At 55.2% G+C, this 20,396-nt stretch overlaps 1 protein-coding gene across 1 annotated transcript in view; it reads right to left on the reverse strand.

Moving 5' to 3' along the window:
* Positions 1-329: 329 nt before the first annotated feature.
* Positions 330-20,396, reverse strand: part of SCN4A (sodium voltage-gated channel alpha subunit 4) — a 46,758-nt gene continuing 26,691 nt past the window's right edge. Inside the window, exons 16-26 of the mRNA XM_056512098.1 lie at positions 16,962-17,393; positions 12,609-12,738; positions 11,440-11,594; positions 9,528-9,701; positions 8,757-8,879; positions 8,248-8,526; positions 6,997-7,050; positions 5,423-5,560; positions 4,788-4,892; positions 3,826-4,096; positions 330-3,423 (exon numbers count right to left, since the gene is read on the reverse strand). Of these exons, the coding sequence (XP_056368073.1) occupies positions 2,234-3,423; positions 3,826-4,096; positions 4,788-4,892; positions 5,423-5,560; positions 6,997-7,050; positions 8,248-8,526; positions 8,757-8,879; positions 9,528-9,701; positions 11,440-11,594; positions 12,609-12,738; positions 16,962-17,393 (3,051 nt within the window). The 3' untranslated portion in view covers positions 330-2,233. The remainder of the gene's footprint in view (positions 3,424-3,825; positions 4,097-4,787; positions 4,893-5,422; positions 5,561-6,996; positions 7,051-8,247; positions 8,527-8,756; positions 8,880-9,527; positions 9,702-11,439; positions 11,595-12,608; positions 12,739-16,961; positions 17,394-20,396) is intronic.

Raw genomic sequence — 20,396 nt, forward strand, 5'->3', positions numbered from 1 at the left:
CTGGAGCTCCAGGGGATGGGATCATGAGCAGCAGGAGCTCTGGGAGCTGGGCTGGAGCTCCAGGGGTTGGGATCGTGAGCAGAGCTGGAGCTCTGGGAGCTGGGCTGGAGCTCCAGGGAATGGGATCATGAGCAGCAGGAGCTCTGGGAGCTGGGCTGGAGATCCCAAGGGACAGCCCTGGAGCCTTCTGTGCAGGATGAGACCCCCAGGTCCTGCTGAGGTTGGCAGGTCCAAGGCCAAGCACAGGGAGCTGAGGGAAGGGTGTTCACTCCTTCCGGTGCAGGAAAACATTCCTCCCCCCAGACACCCCAACACACTTGGTCTCATAATAACAGATCATTTACAGTTGTTTATTGTAAGAAATGTACAAAGAAAAATGGCTTTAGCTCACACAAACCCTGCTCTGGGGAATTTCCTCATCCCCGACGACACAAATGTAGAAGCAGCATCGATTGTGAACCATGATCCGGACAGGGACTGCCCTGCCAGGGATGCTTCCCATGGAAATGCCAGTGGCAGCAACTCAGGCTCCTGCTGCAGGCAGCATGGACATGGAAATGAGAGCACAAGGCCCTGGGATGAGCTGAGAGTCTGTGGCTCTGCCACCTGGCTGGGAGCTCAGCACCGCTCCTGGCCGGCCTGGCCATGGGGCATCAGTGACAGCAGTACCCAAAGCAGCCCGGGAAGAGAAGAGAACCATCAGAGTACAAAAAGAGAGAGCCTTTGGCTTCAGGAGCAGCCCTGCTTGAACTGGAAGAGGTTTTGGTTCATGTTTGTTTAGATCTCAAGAGAGGTTTTTTCCCTTTTGAAGGCAGAAGGTGGTCAGAGGCAAACACGAGGCTTTTTGCCCATTTTTTACAGAATCACAGGATGGTTTGGGTTGGAAGCACCTCAAAGCTCATCCAGTGGCACCCCCTGCCATGGGTAGGGACACCTTCCACTATCCCAGGGTGTTCCAAGCCCTGTCTAACCTGGCCTTGGACACTTCCAGGGATGGGGCAGCCACAGTGGTGCCAGGGCATTTTTCTTTATTTACTTTCCTTTTGCTCACTTGTGTGAAAAACAAGTCCCTTTTTCCTCCTGGGAAAATGCTCCTCTGCCTGGAGGTTTCCTGGTGAGGATCTGCCCAGCCCATCCAGAATGTGCCACTGGGGCCTCTCCACAGCCCCAGCCTAGGGAAGGATGCTCTTCCTGAGGATTTTGGGATTCACACCCCAATGGGGTTGTTTATTACATGCAGCCACCTGGGGCTTGGGTGGGATTTAGGGCACCCCTAAAGCAGCTCGTGGAAAGGATTGTTCAAACATCTGCTCCGATCCCTGGGGATGCATGTCATTAATTAGGACATTTGGAATGCCAGCCAAGAGCACTCCAGTGGGATGGTTCCTCTTGCAACAGGGCTAGAAAAAAACCCCTGGAGAGTTTTGTCCCAGGGACTGGGGATTCTTGGAGGACATTTTCCAAACCCTAACGTTGCCCATTGCTTTCCTGCCAGAAAACGTGGATGGAAATGGGAAAACAGAGTAAAACCTGACTATAAACAGTGTTTACATTCATCCTACAGAGACCTGAATGACTTCTGGTTTCAATGCATATTCAGAGACCTTGAAAACCTGATATTTAACCCTGAGAACAAATCTGCAGATGCTTTGCTTTGGCTTTGCAAACCAATTATTAAGACATAATTGCACTTTCTCTTGTATGTAACAAAAAATAATCATCAAGCTTATTCAGAGGTTCAAAAGAAAGGTGCTACTTTAAGACTTTGGAGAATTTTTGTTCACAAAACCTTCTGTCTTCCATAATTATTCTTAATATTATTTCACTTGGCTCATCTTTCACCGGTTGTGTGGTTGCACTCCGGAAGAATAAAATACAGGAAAATCTCTTAATTGTGAAATAACATTAATAAATAACTACTTTAAGTGAAAGGACAACCATACTCTTCTGTTCATGCCTGAAAACCATCGTTACCATGATGAGATCATTTCAAAACTAACTTGTTTCTCTTTCACTGACGACAGATTTCACATTTGAGTTCTCATAAGAAAAAGGATTAAACTCTTTGCAAGTGCAGTGGGCTGTAAAATCCAGGATCAGGAGGAGATCCTGCTTTGAAATATCTGAAATTAGCTCAATATCTAAGATCTAGAGATCTGTGCACGGAAGAGCTTTGAACAGGAGATACAAATGAAGTCTCTTCAGGCTGGGCCAGAGGTGGAATTTCCTCATGTTACACCAGCGACTCTTTGACCACGCGTTCCTTACCCCAAGCCTGTGCTTCCTCAGGAGCGTCCTGGGGCGTCTCAGAGCTGGGAATGGGCTCGAGGCCCAAGGCAGGGGCTGTCTCCACATCTGTCCCAGTGTTCCCATAGATCTCCTGCATTTTGGTGGCGATCAGCCCTTCCTTCTCGGGCGCGTCCTCGCCCAGGGCGTCCTGGCTGTGCCTGTACATGTAGGACGCCTGCTTCACCGAGCGCCGCAGCAGGTACCTCCGGAACGCCCTCTGGATCTTGGTGGCACAAACCTCCTCGTGTTTCCTCTTCAGGGTGGTGGTGATGGGTTCGTAGGAAACTTTGGAGGGGTTGGCAGCCATGAACTTCTCCTCCATGGTGGCCTTCAGGGCATCCATCTCTCCCGAGTCTCCCAGCACTTCTTTAGTCAGGGCAAAGAGAATGTCTAGGCAGTGGATTTTGTCCCCAGCAACCATTGGTAGATCCATGGTGATGAGTTTGATCTTGTTGGGCTTGGGAACTCTGAGTGGCTCCTGCAAGGTGTCCACAAAGTCAGACAAGGTGCTGTAGGCAATGAACTGGGTGGCATCTGGGTCAAACTTCTCCCAGGTTTCATAAAACATTTCAAAATCGTCTTCGCAGAGGGGCTCGCTGCTCTCCTCTGTGGCCACGCTGAAGTTCTCCAGGATGATGGCGATGTACATGTTCACCACGATGAGGAAGGAGATGATGATGTAGCTGCAGAAGAAGAAGATGCCGATGGCGGGGTTCCCACAGTCTCCTTTCACCGAACTCCCGGGGTTCTCCAGCTCGGGGTCGCAGTCTGGGGGGCCGCTGTTGAGGATGGGGCTGAGGAGCCCATCCCAGCCCGCTGATGTGGTGATCTGGAAGAGGCAGATGATGCTGTTCCCAAAGGTTTCAAAGTTGAAGATGTCATCGATCCCTGCCTCCTTCTTGACGTAGGCAAAATTGGACATCCCAAAGATGGAGTAGATGAACATGACGAGGAAGAGCAGGAGGCCGATGTTGAACAGGGCAGGCAGGGACATCATCAGGGCAAAGAGGAGCGTGCGGATGCCTTTGGCTCCTCGGATCAGCCGGAGCACGCGGCCGATCCTCGCCAGCCGGATCACCCTGAAGAGGGTGGGGGACACAAAGTACTTCTCGATGATGTCTGAGAGGACGATACCTGTGGAGGGAGGAAGGACAGATGCATTTGCTCTGCCACCAGTGGGAGGTAAAGGGGATCTGCTCCAGTTTGTCTGGGCAGACACAGTGAGGCAAGGCCATCCCCAATGGCTCCTAAGAATTTTTCCCAGTGACAGGGAAAATATTTAAAAATAACCTCTGAGCACAGACCCAAGGGTTAAACTCTGGCTGCTCTGTTTCAGAAAAAGAGAACACAAAGGTGGAGCAGAGATGTCCCCAGCCTGCTGGCCTGGAGTGCCCTTACATGTGTCATGTCTCAGGGTCCTGCTGGCTTGGCGCTGCTCAAAGGTTGACAGCTTGGTGGTGTGGATTGGTGAGACCACTTCCACTCTTCATTGTTCAGTGGAATCCCTGAGGGACTGGTGGGAGCAGCAGGACTCACCTAGGATGGAGAGGATGACCACCACAAAGTCGAAGATGTTCCAGCCCACAGTGAAGAAGTAGTGACGCAGGGCGAACATCTTGAGCACGCACTCCCCGGTGAAGATGACGATGAAGACCAGGTTTATCTTGTAGAGCACAGAGGTCTTGAGCTCGCTCTGGTCATCTGTTTCCACCATCATGGTCACCATGTTCAGGCAAATCAGGATCATGATGGTGATGTCAAACACTTGCTTGGTAACAAAGTCAAACACCTTCCCTTGGATTTTGTTCTGCAATGAGGGACACAAGGGTGATGATGGAGCACCAGAGAAGAGGTGGGAACATGGGACAGACACAACAAAACAAAAATACAACAAAAAGAGAAGAAGGAACCATATTTACAAGTGTGGGAAGCCTCAGGGTTGTGGCCAGCACGGCTCTCACAGCCCCAAAAGTTACAGGGGGAGGATTCCCAGCCTCTCTGAGGATGAAGCACACCTGGGAACACCACGGCCAGGAGGAGTGGCCACACTTACTAATTACACCCACAGCTAATAGGGCACCAATTAACACATGGGAAAGACCTCCCTTGTGCAGGGGTACAAAACCCAGATCACAGCTGAGGTTTTGGCTGGACCAGGTCCCTTCTGGGGGGTTGAAAGCTGAGCTTTCTCTGAGCCCAACTCCCTTCCAGAGAGGAGCTGGGAGCTGAACTAGGAAAAAAACCAAATTCCTGCAAAAGAAACCCCACCATTACCCTTGCCAGAAGACCAAGGGCTAAAGGGCAGACCCAAAGGAGGTGGCCTGATGTCACCATCTTGTGAAGCCCCAGCTCTTGGCCAGGTCTTGTCTGGAGAGCAACTCTGGGGCAAACGGTCTTCCCTGAACCCTTCTCATTCCCTTTGGGACAGCTGGTGGCTTGAAGTGTTCCCTATGTGCTCCACTCCAGGACCCACACTCAGGAGGACGAGCCCAACGTACCGCTGGCCTGGGGATGGGCTTCTGGGGTTTCTTGGAGCCCAGCTTCTTCATGGCATTGTAGTATTTCTTCTGCTCTTCTGTCATGAAGATATCTTTGCCTCCAAAGTATAAAGGGAATCACTGCTGTTAGTCTCAGGAATTCTCTTCCCACCAAGTGTGTCTGACCATGTCCCTCCCACCAAGTATCTCCAGCCCCTCAGAGACCCTGCTGGGGACAAGGCATCCTCTCTGTGTCCTGCAGACCTGGCTCAGCACCACCAGTGTGCTTGGCCCTGCCCGCCCTCTGCTCGTCCCCTGCTCTGGGGCATCAGCCCTGAGCTATTGGCTTGGAGCAGAAACAGAGTCTCAACCTTGTGCATGGGAAAATGATCCCAGGGCAGGCAAAGAAAATAAAATTGATGGCCCAGGCAAGAGAAAACACAGCCTCCCTTTGCTTCCTCCCTCTGCACCCGTAAATTAAGACCTCTGTAACTGCTATGACCAGGACACCATGTCCAGTGCCTGGAAGCCACTAATGGATAAAAATCCTGGGATCCATCCTGGTCCCAGGCATGGTGGCCCTGGGCCCATCACCCCACTGCTGTGCTGGCCCCCTCCAGCCTGGAGCAGCACCTCAGGAGTCAGGAAATACTCATCTTTTTCTTCTGCTGGTTGAAGTTGTCAATGATGACGCCGATGAAGAGGTTCAGGGTGAAGAAGGCACCGAAGATGATGAAGATGACAAAGTAGATGTACATGTAGAGGTTGATCTCGTACTGTGGCTGCTCTTCAATCTGGCCAGGAGAAATGGGAAATGTGAGACTGACCCTGTCTCAAAAAGGTGTCCCTAAGCCTCCAGACAAGGGCTTGTGGTGTTTGGACTGAGCCAGGGGGTGGCTGCTCCAAAACTTTTGGCTGTGTGTTCCCAATGGGAGTAGCCATGGGAAGGGACATCCATGTGACACTGACTGAGGGACAAGGACATGCTGACCCCAATCCCACAGCATGGGCTGGGGAATGGGAGAGGATGGCCTTTGCAGTGATATTAATGAGCAAATTAGTTTCTTCCCAATAATCAGCATTTCAAGGGCTGAAATATATCTGAGAGGGGAAAGAAAAAGTGGATTAATGTGTCACACCAGCACAGCTGGGTGATACAGCCTGACAACCCTGGATAATGTTCCTCATCCCGAGGAGCATCCCTTAATCCTGATCTGGGTTTGACCAGAGACACCCTAAGGTGACCCCACTGGCTTCCCCCATTTTGAGGAAAGCTCGTGGCAGAACAGGGAGGATTTTCTCCCAAACCAGCTTTGCCCCAGTGGCAGCAAATCCTGAGGGATTTTCAGAGGGTGATGGAAGGGTGCTAAAAAAAGGCAATGAAAACCACCCCTTCAGCCTGCGTGGGGTGACCCACAGTGTGACTGGAGGACAATAGGAAACCCTTCTGCTGTGGGGACACTTTTGGGGATGGATCACAGCAGGAATAGCCTTTGCACGACACTCTTCAAACACTTGGGTTATTTTAACCACTCCTTGAACCCAATGGTTAAACGCTGGTTGCTCTGATCTCAGAAGCCATTGATTGCACAAGGCAAGCCAGGCACTTTCTCCAGGATGGGATGAGCTTTCCCAGCTAGAAGGCTCATGGAGGACATCGTGCCACAGCAGGCAGAAGGATGAGCCCCCCAGGTTGGAGTAGTGGGGGCAGAACAGGGATTTTGTCCCCTGGAACTGAAGCTGAGTGGAGCAGATTCAGCCCCAGCTGTGGGGTGAGGTGGGAGCTCAGTGTGGGGCCAGGCTGCAGGTGACAATGACGTGGGTGGCACAGGGACACGTGGCTGCCCTTTTTGAGGCTGTGCACCTCAGCAGGGGGAGGTTGTGGCTGCCCAGGTGTCCAAGGCTGCATTGGACAGAGCTTGGAGCACCCTGGAATAGTGGAAGGTGTCACTGCCCATGGCTGGGGGAGGCACTGGATGGTTTTTAGGGTCACTTCCAACACAAACCATGCTGGGATTCCATGATCTGATACATTTTGGGGGTTTCTTCACCCTGTAGCCCATGCCCTGGCTGAAGTTGTGGGTGGGATGCAGGCAGCCCAGGCAAAAGACAGAGCCAGAGGTGATGCTGTAGCCAAGGATCCGTGCCTGTCAGTTCTGGAATCCTGCTCCCAGTCTGCCAAGGGGAATCCACCCCTGGCATCAGCAATGTGTCCCTGCGTGTCCCTCACCTCGCGTGAGTCCACGGCTGCGTACATGATGTCCATCCAGCCTTTGAAGGTTGCCTGTGGGAACAGGAATGGTCAAGCTTGGAGTCTTTTCCAACATAAAGGATTCTGTGATTCTATGGCAGTGGAGAAAAATGCATTTTCTGGGAGTTGTTTGGGGCTGGGAAGAAAAGGAAGGTGATGGGTGCATGTCTGGGGTTTAGCTCTGAGCACTCTGGCTTCTCTGTGGGAATGGCAGGAGAGGAACGTGGGTTCAATCCACAAGAAAAATGTCCCAGAAATATGGAAATTCCCGTGTGAATATGGCCCCTTCTAGGGCTGAGGCTACCAGTGACTTCCCAAAACAATTGACTCTTTTCTCTCTTTTCCTCTTGACTTCGAAGTAATTTTCTGAAAGGCAGAGCTGTGCCAGGGCCAGCTGCCTCCTTTCCAGTCCCAAACTGTGCCCAAACTCCATAGCCCTGACTTCCATATCCTGCCTCTGTTTCTGCTGAATTCCCATCTTAGCGGGGTGGAAGACTACACCAAATCTTTTACAGGATCTCCACTGCATCTCTTACAGCCTTTTGCTGCTGATTTGTTAAACAAAAGGTCTACACATCTTGTTTCCTGAATCTGATGGAACAACAAGCCTGAAGAGGAAGCTGAATTTAGAAGCAGTGTCATCAGCTGGGGCTGTTTTCTGATGCTGCAGCCACCAGTTCCCCTGGATCTGATGGGACTAGCCCCAGCCTGCCCTATAATGGAACCCACACCTATATTTTTGTTAAAGCTGTGGTGAGCAGTTCCCCTTTGCTGCCTGGCCCAGCTGTGGGGAGTTCAGTGGAACTCGACTGCATTCGCCCACTGCCCACAGGGAACACGTGCGCCCTTTTTCCAGTCGTCACCTCCCCACGCAAAGTCCCTATTGCTGGAGCAGCCTGAACTTTCCAAAGGGGTGCAGGGGTAAGGCAGAGCCTCCCCTCTTGACTCCTGCACCCCGTGCTCTGCAGGGGCTGCTTTGCAGCGCCTCCCTTGGTGCTGTCTGCACCCAGCTGTAGCAGCTCCCTGGCAACACCTTCCCCTCCCATCTTCTACCTTGGCCCTCATCCTCCTTGGCTGGGAGGAAACCCCTAGCTAAGGGGGTTTGGGTGTTAAAAACCAGCTTTGGAGCTAAGAAGCAGCTAAGAAACCCCATGCCACATTAGCTCTGATGCTCATCCCACCCCCCTGCCCCGCACGCCTCGGACGGTGACACCCCGTGTCGTGACGTACCACCTGCAGCAGGGACAGGTATCCCAAGCCCACGTTGTCGAAGTTGACCTTGACGTTGACCCATCTGACCTCATTGGAGTAGAGCAGGGCCATGCAGTCGCTCTTGTTGTTGACCGAGCTGATGTCGAAGAGCTCGCCCGTGGTGGTGTTGACACACCTGTAGTACTTCCCTGCAAACAGGTTCACCCCCATGATGCTGAAGATCAGCCAGAAGATGAGGCAGACCAGCAGGACGTTCATGATGGAGGGGATGGCGCCCACCAGGGCATTCACCACCACCTGCAAGGAGAGAAAACACCTTGGGGGCCCTGGATGGGACCTTCATGTCCCCATGCCCCAAGCTTGCCCTCCCCAGCAATGAGTGAGGTCAGACCGGACCAAAGGTACCTTAGCATTGATCCCACCCGTCTGGAGGCCCCTGGAAACCAACTGGGATGTCCTTGATGTGGGGGATGGCTGAAGGCTCTCATGTCCCTGTCAGGGCCAGCAGCACATGGGGACACACTTACCCTCATGCCCTCAAACCGGGACAGAGCACGCAGAGGTCGCAGAGCCCTCAGCGTCCGCAGGGATTTGATGGCTCCCAGCTCAGAGTATCCCAGCCAGTTTGCTGTCAGGCTGACCAGGGACACCTGGAAGAAGGAGCAGCCCAAGTGATCAGCAGCACCTCGGGTGGAAACACAACTGCAGCTCCTGCCCTTCCCTCTCTGCCCAGTCCCTCAAGCTAGTGGTCATCCTTTAGCCTGGGACACAAGACATTGAGTCCTTGGGGTCCCTGGTGACCAGACACCTCAAGGGTCACCGAATCCCAGAATGGTTTGAGTGGGAAGGGACCTTAAAGACCATCCAGTCCCACCTCCTGCCATGGCAGGGACACTTTCCACTATCCCAGGCTGCTCTGTCCAACCTGGCCTTGGACACTTCCAGGGATGGCACAGGAGTGTGTGACTCTTGAGGGTGAGGGTGGAATCGATGTGGGGCACAAAAAGGACAGATTGTTCTGTCATGGACCATTTGGGAGACCCTCTGTCCCTTCACAGTTCTACTGGGCCTGGTGTAACTGCAGGGGCTTTTCTTGGCTTGGGTGTAAAACAGAAGGGTTTGAAAGGTTTCTGCAATCAGGAATTAAGTGTTCCTTCCTGTGGGGACCATTATTTTAAGAAATGGTATAAGCCCTCATTCCACAGCCACCCCTTTATCCTCTAAAATACGATCTGGGTTCATTTACAACAGTCCCTAATGCCCCCAAGCCCCTTGGCTTGGCCCTGCTCATCACGTACATCCACGATGAGGAAATCCAGCCAGCACCAGGCATTGGTGAAGTACACCTTGAAGCCATAGGCCACCCACTTGAGCAGCATCTCGATGACAAAGATGTAGGAGAAGACCTTGTCTGCGTATTCCAGGATGGTGCGGATCACCTTGCGCTGCTCAATGTAGATGTCCTCGAAAGCCTGCAAGGGGCACGGAGCTACATGACAGTCATCCTCCATGGAACACCCCACAGAGCCATGGGACAGTCATCCTCCATGGAACACCCCACAGAGCCGTGGGACAGTCATCCTCCATGGAACACCCCACAGAGCTAAGGGACAGTCATCCTCCATGGAACACCCCACAGAGCTACGGACAGTCATCCTCCATGGAACACCCCACAGAGCCATGGGACAGTCATCCTCCATGGAACACCCCACAGAGCCATGGGACAGTCATCCTCCATGGAACACCCCACAGAGCCATGGGACAGTCATCCTCCATGGAACACCCCACAGAGCCTAGGGACAGTCATCCTCCATGGAACACCCCACAGAGCTACATGACAGTCATCCTCCATGGAACACCCCACAGAGCCGTGGGACAGTCATCCTCTATGGAACACCCCACAGAGCCATAGGACAGTCATCTTCCATGGAACACCCCACAGAGCTACGGACAGTCATCCTCTATGGAACACCCCACAGAGCTATGGGACAGTCATCCTCCATGGAACACCCCACAGAGCCATGGGACAGTCATCTTCCATGGAACACCCCACAGAGCTACGGGACAGTCATCCTCCATGGAACACTCCACAGAGCTATGGGACAGTCATCCTCTATGGAACACCCCACAGAGCTAAGGGACAGTCATCCTCCATGGAACACCCCACAGAGCTACCTGAAGTCATCCTCCATGGGACCTGTGGCATCCCAGAGCACAGCCATACTGGCATCTCCCTGCTTTCCCAGGGCTCAGGAAGCTGGGAGCCCAAGGATGGCTGGTCCATGGGCACCTGATCACCCTGGGGTCCAGCTCCTGTTTGCAAGTCCCTTGGCTTTGTGGTTTGGACCCAAAGCAGAGCTGCACTGAAGCCAAAGTCCAGCTGCATCCAATTCCCAGGTGTCTCAGCTCAAACCCCAGGAACACCAACCCGCACCTTGGGATGCTTTGGGAGTTTTGAAAATGCCCTAAGGAGTTTGGGTGAGTACTATACCCATGGTGAACAGGTGTTGCACAGCTGGTGTAGCACAGCTTTCAATTCCTGCACCAGCTACAACCTCAGACACCCCCAAACCACCTCAGAGCGAGCTGCAGACATGTAAAGTGTGTCTGAAAACCCTCTCAATCCCTCTGTTCTCTTTCCCTCTCTCTCCACCTCCAAACCTGCAGAGAAGTTGGTATTTCCTGGGTTAAATCCACCCAAACCCTCAGAAAACAGCACCAGGCCAACACAGATAATTAATTAGGTTGATTTTATGGAACATCCAGGTTCTGAGAGGGGGCGCCAGGCACTGATGGAGGTGCTGAACAGCAAAATAAAAACCATGAACTGTTTGTCAAGCACCGCCTGACAACCAGTGAGGGTGGTGGTGGTGAAATGAGGAACCACACAAAGCTTAATAAATGGTTCAGAGGGCTCATAATTGGCATTAAGAACAGGATGGGGGCTGTAGGCAGCAGCATCCCCTCAAGCCCATGGACCACAGCCTGTGGATGATAGTCCAGGGATGCTGGAGGGGTCGACCAGGGGGTACAAGGACTCCTGGAGGATGTTAGACCTGAGCCAAATGGGGTTTGAAATCTAACATCTGCCCACAGCTGGATTGTTTGGCACAGGACATGCCCAGAGCCTGGGCTCTGTCACCTCCCTGGGCTCCCTCAGGCTGGGAAGCTGCTGCAGAGCCCTTGGGACAGGGGAAAGGTGGGACCTACCAGTGCCCCGCTGCTGAGGAGGATCATGAAGACGATGAAAGTCTCGAACCAGTCGTGCTCCACGATGCGGAAGCAGGTTTTCCTGAGGTTCCACCAAGTCTTCCCCTTCTCACTGTTGATGTCCACATAGAGGCAGGGGAACCTCTTCACACAGCCTGGGGACACAGGGCTGGGGTCACTCCTGGCCAGGGTGTTCCCACTGTTATCAGTTCTACTGGCATTTTAAACCCTCCCTAGTGCAAGTTGGACTGGGTTCCTGCTGGGCTTAGGTGGGGTGCCTGAGAGGGGCTCCGTGGGTGTGTTGGGCTGATGTGCCCAGAAATGTGAATTCTGTCCCCATCTGCTGCAGCCGGGTGGGGCAGTGCCCCTGATCTCCTGGCACACATTATCTGCTCATGGGCCAGCTTTAAACCAGCTGGGCAATCATCTTTATCTTCCCACAGCCCATCCTCCCTCCAGGAGATATTTCCTGTTAATGGCCAGTGAGTCCCAGGGCATGACTGATAAAATTCCATCATCCCACTGGGAGATGCTCCAGCCAGGGGAGGAGCCAAGCCTTTCCTACCCAGATAAAAACTGAGATTTGGACACCAAGGAACCTTCTTTCCACTGGATTCCAGAGGAAAACCAGACCTTTCCACATCATCCCTGGAGCTTCAGAGGAAACTGCACCTTCTCCAGGAGCACTGCTCCAGCTGAACCACATCTGCCACTGCAGGAGGATGCAGCCACCATTGAATGGGACTGCTGCCAACACCCTGACTGACTGACTGACAGGGTGTTAGGTTATATTCTGACTCTGTCAGTGTTGGGATTGTTCTTTGTAATACTGTATTTCTATTTTAATTTTCCTAGTAAAGAACTGTTATTCCTAATTCCCATATCTTTGCCTGAGAGCTCCTTAATTTCAAAATTATAATAATAATTTGGAGGAGGAGGTTTACATTCTCCATTTCAAAGAGAAGCTTCTGCCTTTTATTGGCAGACACCTGTCCTTCAAGCCAGGACACCGGGGATCACCTCTGTGGTGGTACAGGAGGATTTGGTGTTGGGGCTGAGCTCAGGGAGCCTGGGGGCCCCTGTGCTGTAAGACCTGGCTGGCAGTGGTCCCTCCACCCCCATTTTCCCCTCTCTACACCCATCTCCCACAGCCCTGCTCTGTCCCTCACCTTCAGTGAAACACTCCTCGGGCTCGTTGCTCTCCTCAGCCACCTCTGCCACCTGCTCCTCCTCGGGCGCGGGCGGTTTGTAATCCACTGTGCTGCACACGGACGAGGCGTTGTCACTGCACACGGGGTTCTGCAGACAGACAGGAACTCAGGCCAGGCACCTGGGCTTTGGCTGCCTCCAGCCATGCTCCTCCTGCCCCAGAGAGCCCAGGCATGACCAGATGGGTGGTGGGACCCCCTTGTCTGGACGATGCTCCAAGTCCCCTTCCCATGGACACAGCCTAGAGGCTGCTGAATCATCCAGGGCTGCAAACCTTGGAAGATTGTTGGTACCTGAGCTTTGCTTTTCATGCAGGTTCAGGGAACAATAGGTCCCCTGATCCCAGCCTTCCTCCCAGGACAGCAGCTCCATCTCCCATCCACCTCTGCCACCACATCAGGCTGATTTTCTCACTGCCCCCTCCTCCTCCTCCCCCTTCTCTCCTGTGTGTCCCCATTCAAGAATTGCTCTGCCAGCTCCCCTTTAGTGCAGAAACCCAAGCAGCCTCTCCTCTCTCCTCCCTCTGGCTTGCCTCGTGCTGAAGGGCCCCCAGCCCGAGGTTGAACCCAAGCTCAAAACCTGCATCCCAAATACCTCTTTCCAGCTCCATCCTGCTCCACAGCTCAGCTTGGCTGCCTTCCCAGACACCACTCAGCAAGGCCAGAGGGGCTGATAACAAGAGAAAACCTTGGCAAGCCCCTGGGACTCTTTTTCCTCCATTTGGTGGGTTTTTTGTTATGTTTTGTTTGGTTTTTGGCTTTCTGAGAAGCCCTCATGCAACACTTGAGGAACGAGCAGCCCTGCCTATCCTACCTGGGAGCAGCAGGAACCAGGGAATCCAGGATGGGTATTTCTAGCACAGGAAGGTGTTGGCTTACATGGAAAGGAGCTAATCCACCCCTCAGGCTGCTCCTGCTTTTGGTAATCCATAAAGGAGCTGCTCCATCCTCCAAAAACCAGGGAGAAGCCCCTGGGGTAAACCCAGGCACTGTCACTGCCCACAGCTTCAGGGGCCACAGCCACATCTCCGTGAGAAGATGTTGCTGTGGGGGACCTTTGGGGACATGCAGGGGAGGACACAGCAGCAGGGGTGGCACCAGCTCTCAGCTGGTGGCTCTTGACACCACTGGGACCACCCTCAGTCGAGGCCAAGGGGAGGGACAGGAGGGGCAGGGGGATTAGGGAGTCTCAGCACGGAGCCAGGCAAGCTGTGACCCCAGGCAGGGACACACAGGAGCCATCTGAGCCCCCAGGACAGCCTTGGAAAGGGTCAAGGTGGGGACAAACCAGTGCAACTGCCCTGAAGATGAGGGTAAGGTCCAAAAGGCCCTTGGATGGCTCATGGAACTCTTCTGTTCTGTGGGTGGAGCTCAGGGCAGGGTCTCCTGGATGGGGACAGGGATAAAACCCATCCCTGGGGGCTCCTGAGCCCTCCCACACTTGGAACCACAGGTTTGGAGGGCAATTTCCATCACACACCTAGCACAGCATCTCCAGCCTGGCTGGAGCTTTCCCATCCTTGCTGCTGCACACCCTGACTCACCCCATGATCCCCAGCACTGAGAATCACAGAACTGTCCAGGTTGGAAAAGCCTCCTGAGGCCAGCGAGCCCAGCAGTGCCAAGGCCACCCCTGACCCCTGTCCCCAAGTGCCACATCCACATGGCTTTAAACCTGTCCAGGGATGGGACTCCACTCCTGCCCTGGGCAGCTGGGCCAGGGCTGGGGAACCCTTTCAGTGAAGAATTTTTCCCTAATATCCAACCTAAACCTCCCCTGCCCACCCTGAGCCGTTCTCTCTGCTCCTGTCCCTGTTCCTGGAGCACAGCCCGACCCCCCTCACTGCCCCTCCTGTCAGGAGCTGTGCAGAGCCACAAGGTTCCCCCTGAGCCTCCTTTTCTGCAGGCTGAGCCCCTTTCCAGCTCCCTCAGCTCCACTGACAACACCCCTGTGCTGCATCACAGCCCGGAGCATCTCGGCACACGTCACCCTGCCCAGTAGGATGGGATCCCCATGGGAAAAGCCCCCGCACTGACTCTGCAGAGCCACAGACCGGGCTGGCACCTCCTCCCTGCTTTCAGCTGCAGAGAGAAATCAAGCACGACACGCAAAATTGCAGCTGCGATGATCCTGCCGCTGTCATTTCCCCGAAGAAGAGCTTTTCCTTGGAAAGGAGCTGCTCTGGAAGTGGAGAGGGTTTATGAGCGCGGTCTGAGCAGCCCGGGAGGGTCCCGGAGCGGGCGGTGCGCGGGGCTCTGGCTCCATCTGCAGCTGATTGCTAATTGTCATTCCACCTTGTATATACAGGCTGGGAGAGCAGGGGGTGTTCAGCCTGGAGAAGGGAAGGGTCTGGGAGAGCTCAGAGCCCCTTCCAGGGCCTAAAGGGGTTCCAGGAGAGCTGGAGAGGGACTGGGGACGGAGGGACAGGACACAGGGAATGGCTCCCACTGCCAGAGGGCAGGGCTGGGTGGGATATTGGGCAGGAATTGTTCCTGGCAGGGTGGGCAGGGCTGGCACAGGGTGCCCAGAGCAGCTCCTGCCCCTGGATCCCTGGCAGTGTCCCAGGCCAGGCTGGACATTGGGGCTTGGAGCAGCTGGGACAGAGGGAGGTGTCCTTGTCATGGCAGGGAACTACCATGGAACTACCTGGTCTTTGAGACTCTTAACCAACCCAGATAATTTGTGATTCCATGATACATTGCAGCCCATCGTTCCCCCTGCCTTGGCAGGCCCCCTGTTTTTAATGAACCCCCTTGGCTCCCACCTGAGTCAGTTTTGAATTTAGGCACCAAACCAAACAGCCCCAATGGGCTGAACTGCTGTTTACTGGTTGAGAGGTGCCCTCTGCCTTTGCTGAGCAGTGGGGATGGCTCAGAGTTTTTCTGTGCACTGCTTGGAGCAGTGCTATCGGCTGAGCACACCCTGAAGCCAGAGCGGTGCCAGGATGGGCCCCATGACTGCTCACCAGGGTTTCCCCACCTGCTGGGAGGGTGGTGACAGGGAACTGAGGTCCATGGGGACCCCACGTGTCCTCTGCCATGGTGGCCAGGCTGGCAGTGGCATCACCACTGCAGTGCACCTGCTGTGCTGGGCACTGCTGCTGTGGGACTGGGGTTGTGGCAGGAAAAATCTGGGGGGGAATGTCAGCCCTCAGCCCTCCTGGTGGAGCACTGGGGGAACTGAGAGCAGCAACTCTGCTGGCCCATTCCCTTGACCAAGATACTCCACACAAGTTTGTCCCCTCTAGAGTGGCAGTGATGATGGCCAGCCCCATTTTTCCTCTTGTCCCCCTCCTGCACCCCAAATGCTGAAACCCCCCTCTTGTCCCAGATAACACCAAATAAGCAGGATTGTCCTCTCTCCTCGCCCCATGTTGTGCCAAGCTGGGTCCCTGTCACCGTGCAGAGCTGTGAGGAGCCTGCAGATGGGAGGGAGGTGAGAGGCTCTGCACTTTTGGGAGCCCTGCTTCATTTTTCAGCCCTTCCTGGGTTCCCTGTGCAGTCCCATCCAGGTGTTCAGCAGCACCAGATGCCTCCTGGAGCTGGCAGGGTTGGTTGGGATGGAGCTTTCTAGAGTTCCCTCAGCTCCTGGGCACACGTTTGCCATCCAGTCATGACAAATCCCACTCAGGGCTGTTCTATTGTCCAAACAAACCCCCTTCCCAGGCTGAGGCACCTGCTCCTGTCCCCCTCAGCACCTCCAGCTGCCCCCTGTGTCCCCAGGACTTTGGAGTGAGCAGTAATTTCCCACCACACCATCACCCTTTTGTGTCCACTTGGGTCTTCCTAAGTTTCTTGTCCCCCTGCCACCCTCCCAGTGGAGCCCAGCAGTCGCCTGGAAACTGGACTCAGCTGTCTCAGCTTTGGATCCCACATCCCTCGCTTCATGTTCACCCCTGCTAAGCTCCTCCATCTGGTTCAGCCCCCCAGGACGACGCTTTCCGAGGCATTAGCAGTGGATCCAATGATAGTGCCATCAGCAGATTTCCTGGCATCAGATTCCTCTGGAACATCTTTAACCCCAAACTGAGCACTCTGACCCTTGCACCGGCCCTGTGGTGCAGTGGAACACTCTGGCACCAGCAAAAACCCCACAGTCTGACCCAAAACAGCCAAAGCCCTGCTTGGATCCTCCCCTCCTACTCCAGCTTACACTGGGAAATGCCAGCTTGGAAAACAGCAAGTTTGGCCCACGCCAGCCCTGTGAGAAAGCTAAAAGCGACCCAAACCAACATCATTCTTTGGGCAGCACAGCAAGAATGGGCAGGTCCCAGTTTTGGGGTGAAACCCTTCCCTCCCATCCACCTTCCTGACCTTGGTGGTGTCCTCGGTGTCCGACTGGGTGCTGGTCTCCTCGTAGAGGTCGGACTCCTCGGAGGCGATGGGGACCTGCACCGTCAGGTTGGGGTTGTTGATGAAATTCATGTGGTCCAGCTCATCCATGAAAATGTGCTCCTTGCCTGTGACGCCATCCAGGTACCCTGCCTTGGGCTCCAGGGCCGCGTCCATGTGGTTGAGCACGGAGCTGTCCCTTTTGCCGGGGTCCTGCTCCTCCTCGGGCGCCACCTTCTTGCCCTTGCAGAGGCGGCGCAGCAGCGCCAGCAGCGCGGCCCTGGCCAGGGCGATGCCGCGGCTGATGCGGCCGATGGCGATCTGCAGGTTGTTCATCTCCCCGTCGTCGTCCGACGCCGCCAGGCTGTCGGCGCTGAAGGAGCTCAGCAGCAGAGCCAGGAACAGGTTTAGCACCTGGGGAGACAAAGCAAGCGCCAGCCCTGAGGCACAGCAGGTCCTGAGTCTCAGGATTTCCCTCTGCAGCTGCAGGATCACTTGTGGCTGTGGAGGAGTGTCTCAGGGGCTCTGCCCTACCCTCACCACCTCTTGGGACTGCAGAGGTGCCAATCCCAGTTCCTGGAGGACATGGACGTGCTCCTCCTCAAACCCCCTGGGCTCTGATGCCTTCACCTCACCCTGGGCTCCCACAATCCTGCAGATCCCTCTGCAAGTGGTGCCAGTCATGGTTTCAGCTCCTCTCAAGCTCTGCTGTGGATCTGTGAGTGTGTCCCTCCCTTCGGTCTCTTGGAGCTCCAGGAATCCCATGGGGGATTCCCCAGGGCTCTAGTGCTTCTCCCCACCACCCCAGGGATGCGACTCAGCTCTTGTGGCTGCCCCATCCCTGAAAGTGTTCAAGGCCAGGTTGGACAGGGCTTGGAGCACCCTGGGATAGTGGGAGGTGTCCCTGCCCCTGCCAATGATGGGGCTGAGTGGTCTTCAATGTCCCTTCCAGACCAAACCAGTCTGGGATTCCACGATTCTGTGATTATGTCCCTTCTCTCCGCAGAAGGAAACCTCCTGCTTGTCCTCTCAGCTGCAGCTCTTCCTCTCCCCTTCCCTGGCTTTGGTAGCTGAGCAAGCTCCTGAGGGTCTCCCACACCCTGGAGCCATGGAGGAGCCTGAACCCCAGCTGTGACCCCATCCCTGTGTCCCAGACACTGCTCTGCTCCATCAAAGCGATGTTTCACCTCAGCACGAGCCAGTAAATTCTCTGTATAACTCCAAGCATGGGCTCGTGTGCTTCCCCTTCTACTTCACCATCCCAAAACGTGACTGGACCCCCCTCCCAGCCTCTCCTGGCACCGCTGGGGTTGCTGCCTGCCAGGAACCCGGAGCAGCTCGGGAGCAGAGTGGGACCCGCAGCCCGCGGAGCGCAGCGGGGACAGACCCAGCACAGCTGTCGGTGTTTGTGCCGTGTCGTGCGGTGCCAGCAGCGCATCTGAGACGGGAATTAGCTGCTATCCAAGGACACTGCTGTTTTCACATGGCTCATGCCATGTGCCTTAAACCACGTCTTTAAATAAATCCCCGCGGGCCCAGCAGTTGAATGCCCCCGTTAAGTACCAGTTACAGTTAATGGCTCGGGCTTTGTTGGACAGGACTCGGTTACCTTGTCACCCGACAGACTTCCTCCCTTTTCCCTGAATAACCCCAAAGGAAATGCTCAAAGAGTCATTAAGAGCAAAGGACGGGTCACCTTCTTCCTGCGCAGGGGAAGCGCGGAGAAACACACACCTCCCTGCACTTGGACACTTGGGAGCCTCTGGGACGGGCTCCAGGACTCGGAAATACCTGAGGCACGGCCAGGGGAGCCTGGCAGAGAGCAGGAGGAGGGCACAGAGGGCTCTGGCCGTGTTTGTGCTCCGTGTTTCTCTGCTCAGCTGTAAATGGAGTCCGTGTAGGAGTTGTAGAGCTGCCCCGAGGGCTGCGGTGCACCTTTGGGATGGGGACACTGGCATCTCTGGGACTGGGACACCGACACCTCTAGGAGGAGGACACCCACACCTTTGGGATGGGGACACTGGCATCTCTGGCACTGGGACACCGACACCTCTAGGAGGAGGACACCCACACCTTTGGGATGGGGACACTGGCATCTCTGGCACTGGGACACCGACACCTCTAGGAGGAGGACACCCACACCTTTGGGATGGGGACACTGGCATCTCTGGCACTGGGACACCGACACCTCTAGGAGGGGGACACCCACACCTTTGGGATGGGGATGCTGGCACCTCTGGGACTGAGACACCCACAGCTCTGGGATGGGGACACTGACACCTCCTGGGATGGGGACGCTGACACCTCCTGGGATGGGGACGCTGACACCTCTGGGATGGGGACGCTGACACCTCTGGGATGGGGACACCCACACCTCTGGGACTGGGACACTGACACCTTTGGGATGGGGACACTGACACCTCTGGGATGGGGACACTGACACCTCTGGGATGGGGACACCCACACCTCTGGGATGGGGACACCCACACCTCTGGGACTGGGACACTGACACCTCTGGGATGGGGACACCCACACCTTTGGGATGGGGACACTGACACCTCTGGGACTGGGACACCCACACCTCTGGGATGGGGACACCCACACCTCTGGGATGGGGACACCCACACCTCCTGGGATGGGGATGCTGACACCTCTGGGATGGGGATGGGGACACTGACACATCTGGGACTGGGACACCCACACCTTTGGGACGGGGACACTGACACCTCCTCGGATGGGGACATTGGCACCTCTGCGAGGGCTGTCACTGACCCCACCAGCTGAAGCTGTTCTGCCCCCGAGTCTTCTCCAGAGCAGTCTCCTGGAGAGGCAGATGTACTGTGCTACTCCAAAAATGAGCTCCGGAAGAGGGAAACTCTCCAGAGCCACTTTTGGGAGGGGTCTGCAGGGAGCCCCAGCTGTGGTTCCCAGTCCAAACTCCAGCACTCCCTGCAGTGGTTCTGGAGAGGCTCCTGCTCCTTCCAGGTGCCCTTACGGGTGATTTTCAGTCTGACGCAGCCTTACAGTCCCTTGCAGACAGGTGGCATCACCAACCTTTGCTGACAGGTGGGAGATGGGCAGCCCGGGGGGACATGGGGCTGCTCCCCTCGTCTGCCCAGCACTGTTCAGTACAGACCTGGGGCAAGGTCTGCAGCCAGAGGCTCTCCCTTCAAAGCCCCAAACCCCTGTCACAAACCAGGGAAGCCAAGAGGCACCCAAATCCCAACTTTCTGCCCTCAAAGTGGGACACTCCAAGCTGACCCGAACCGGGGGCTGCTCTGGGTTTCTCCCCGGGCTCTTTTCAGAGCCTCCCTGGGGACAGGGGTCAGCAGCTCCCGGGGGCAGATAGTTTTTCAAAGCAAATTCCAAAGGGATTACACAACCCCAGCAAGTAATAGGAGCGAGTCGGCACTTCCC

This window comes from Oenanthe melanoleuca, chromosome 27, assembly GCF_029582105.1.
Source record: "Oenanthe melanoleuca isolate GR-GAL-2019-014 chromosome 27, OMel1.0, whole genome shotgun sequence".
NCBI lineage: Eukaryota > Metazoa > Chordata > Aves > Passeriformes > Muscicapidae > Oenanthe > Oenanthe melanoleuca.